A 2,953-nucleotide genomic window follows, 5' to 3' on the forward strand; every position below is an offset into this window, starting at 1 on the left:
CCTCCCGTCCAGTATTTTTGATCTACTACTAAATGAGATCATCTTTCTTTAAAGATTAAAAAAAAAAAAAAAAAAAAAGGCGGTTTCTTAGATATACTGCGTTTCCATTGGCTGGATGTAAATAGGTACATTTGCTCCGAGCAGGAAAATAGAATCTGAGATCTGAACACCACCTTTTTCTATCCGTGTGTTCAATGCATCTGTAAAATGTTATTGTGTTTTATTCTCAACATGGCCGCCACCCCAGAACAGCGTCCCTCCCTCCCTCCCTCCCTCTCTCCCTCTCTCTCTGTTGCTGCATGATGAAACAGAGCCTGTGGCGTTTGCTCCGACCAATCAAATCCAGATTTCACTCACGTCTCGGATGACATAAACACGAAGAAGAGATGTTTTTTTTTTTTTCTTAAGACTGTCCCCCAGATCCCCCCCCACCCCCTCCACCATGATGAATCTTCATTGGTTATTGAATTGCAGAGGATGCAAAGATCCCGACACGCTGTGAAGGACATGATTTGCAGATAATCGGTTTAAAAAGAGATGAGGGGCGGGAGGGGGGCGGCGGGGGGGGGGAGTTTCTTCTGTGAACCTTGTGCTTTTCTGTCGAGCGTCACAACGTGGTTGGCTGTCCGGCCGCTTGAAAGGAAGAAGAAAGAGAAACCCACAGTTTTTATAAAGCACAAAATGTTTCTGTTTGGGATTTTAAGGTCCTGCTAACAAACGACAGAAAATCTTCTCATTGTGGATAACGACTTGACCGATTTGATTTAGTGGTTTTTCTGATCCTCAAATAATGACAGCTGCTGACACGTTAAGTGTCCTTTGATTTTCAGAAAACATCAACTTTTTTTTACTCTCCTGCAGACGAGGTGAAAGAGACAAAAAGTTACCGTCTGCAGTGACTGTGCAAAGTTAATTTTCTAGAACATTCCTGTTTAAAAAAACTCCCTTTTGCACTATTTAAGACGAGAGAAAATATGAAGTCAGGCTGTGCAATATGTCGCATTGAAGGCAGCGAGCAGCGTTGAACTGCTCGTCTAACAACGATGATTTTAAATGGATTTTAAATATGTAAAATAAATCCTTTTTTGCAGTTTGTTTCCTTCTCTTGACGCAGCTTCAGAGCCCTCCCGGCGTTCATCCTGCAGCCTCACTGTGTCTGTCACTTCTTTATTAAAGCTGCTCTGGGTCGAAGTTTGATATTAAAACACTCTTGTCTTATCAGCCACACTGCGGGGCTGCTATGAGGAGCCAAACCTTTGATATACACCTCACATTTCTATCATAACAAAGTGTCGGGTTGACTTTGAAAACACTGAATCAAACAAAGCGTTCTCTGGTTTTCTAACTGCTTTATGAGCTCTGTGTTTACTGCTCATTCTACGACACCGTCGCCTTATTGAAAAACTTTTTCATCAGAGAAAATATGAAATATGGCCAACGTTACCCAACAATAAGAAACAACAACACCTAACCCTGTTCACAGATTTAGCAGAATAATCAAACGCTTTCATTATGAGCTTTATGTAACAGAAAACTTTCTGATTTATGTCGTGCTCTTTTTTTTTTTTTTTATGGTTTGATTTGTTTAGAATCAGCCGACAGAAGCAGACAACCTTTGTAATGAATTTATGTTTAAGACAGATGGGAGGAAACTTTGCCTTAAGACAGAGAGAGAGAGAGACAGAGAGAGAGAGAGAGAGAGAGAGAAGGAGAGAGAGAGAGAGAGGCAATAAGAGAGACAGAGAGAGAGAGAGATAGAAGGAGAGAGAGAGAGGGAGAGAGAGAGAGAGAGAGAGCGAGAGAGAGAGGGGCAATAAGAGAGACAGAGAGAGAGAGACAAGGAGAGAGACAGAGAGAGAGAGAGAGAGAGAGATAGAAGTAGAGAGAGAGAGAGAGATAGAAGTAGAGAGAGAGAGGGAGAGAGAGAGAGAGAGGAGAGAGAGACAGACAAGGAGAGAGAGAGAGAGAGAGAGAGAGGCAGATGGAGCAAGAGAGAAAGAAGGAAAGAGAGAGAGACAAGTAGAGAGAGAGAGAGGGAGAGAGAGAGAAATAAGGAGAGAGAGAGACAGAGAGCGCAAGAGAGAAAGAGAGAGACAGAGAGAGAGAGGGGCAATAAGAGAGACAGAGAGAGAGAGAGAGAGATAGAAGGAGAGAGAGAGAGAGGGAGAGAGACAGACAAGGAGAGAGAGAGAGAGCGGCAGATGGAGCGAGAGAGAAAGAAGGAAAGAGAGAGAGAGACAAGTAGAGAGAGAGAGAGAGAGAGAAATAAGGAGAGAGAGACAGAGAGAGAGAGAAGATAAATACATAATTGAGGGAGCGGGAGAGGGGGGGTGGAGGGGGTGGAGGGGGTGGAGGGACTTACAGCGGGAGCGGATGTAGCACTGGTGGCAGTTGAGGAGGCCGTTTCTGATCCGGACGTCTGTCCCCGTGGTCGTGTCACCTAACTGTCCTTTACACACCCCACACTGAAGAGAGAGAGGGGGGGGGGGGGTTCTTAAATATTGTAAATTCATCATTGAGTTGTTAGTTTAGGTGAAGTTTCTGTCTCCTCTCCCTTCCCCTGACTTCTCCTTCTGCAATAATCAATAGTGAAATATATATACTGTACTATTTATAGACTTTCTACCTGAACATACTTTACTCACACAAATCATGTTTCATCTACTGCAGGAAACTCATTTATTACCTTTGCAATATTTACATTTCAGACTGTGCAACATAAATATTTACACTCTTTACTTGTCGCTTGCTACTCTTTTACTCTACATTATACATTAAATCTGCAGTAAATATTTTTAAATATACATTGTCCCTCTTTAAAGTAAGCTGTTTGTTGCTGATGGATGCTTGTACAGTATGTGTGTGCACTTTAAGGTGAAGCATGTCTAATTGTGTTGAACAATGTCTGACTTGCCTTCCCAGTCTGTGACTCAACAAGCCCATTGATTCCTAC

The 2,953-nt window shown here is 42.8% G+C and overlaps 1 protein-coding gene across 1 annotated transcript in view; it reads right to left on the reverse strand.

Moving 5' to 3' along the window:
• The window catches only part of LOC132982569 (LIM and calponin homology domains-containing protein 1-like), a 99,021-nt gene that overhangs the window by 630 nt on the left and 95,438 nt on the right, over positions 1-2,953 (reverse strand). The window contains exons 27-28 of the mRNA XM_061049120.1: positions 2,363-2,529; positions 1-633 (exon numbers count right to left, since the gene is read on the reverse strand). The exon at positions 1-633 is cut by the window's left edge and continues 630 nt beyond it. Coding sequence (XP_060905103.1) covers positions 608-633; positions 2,363-2,529 — 193 coding nt within the window. The 3' untranslated portion in view covers positions 1-607. The remainder of the gene's footprint in view (positions 634-2,362; positions 2,530-2,953) is intronic.

The sequence above is a fragment of the Labrus mixtus genome, chromosome 10, assembly GCF_963584025.1.
Source record: "Labrus mixtus chromosome 10, fLabMix1.1, whole genome shotgun sequence".
Taxonomy (NCBI): domain Eukaryota; kingdom Metazoa; phylum Chordata; class Actinopteri; order Labriformes; family Labridae; genus Labrus; species Labrus mixtus.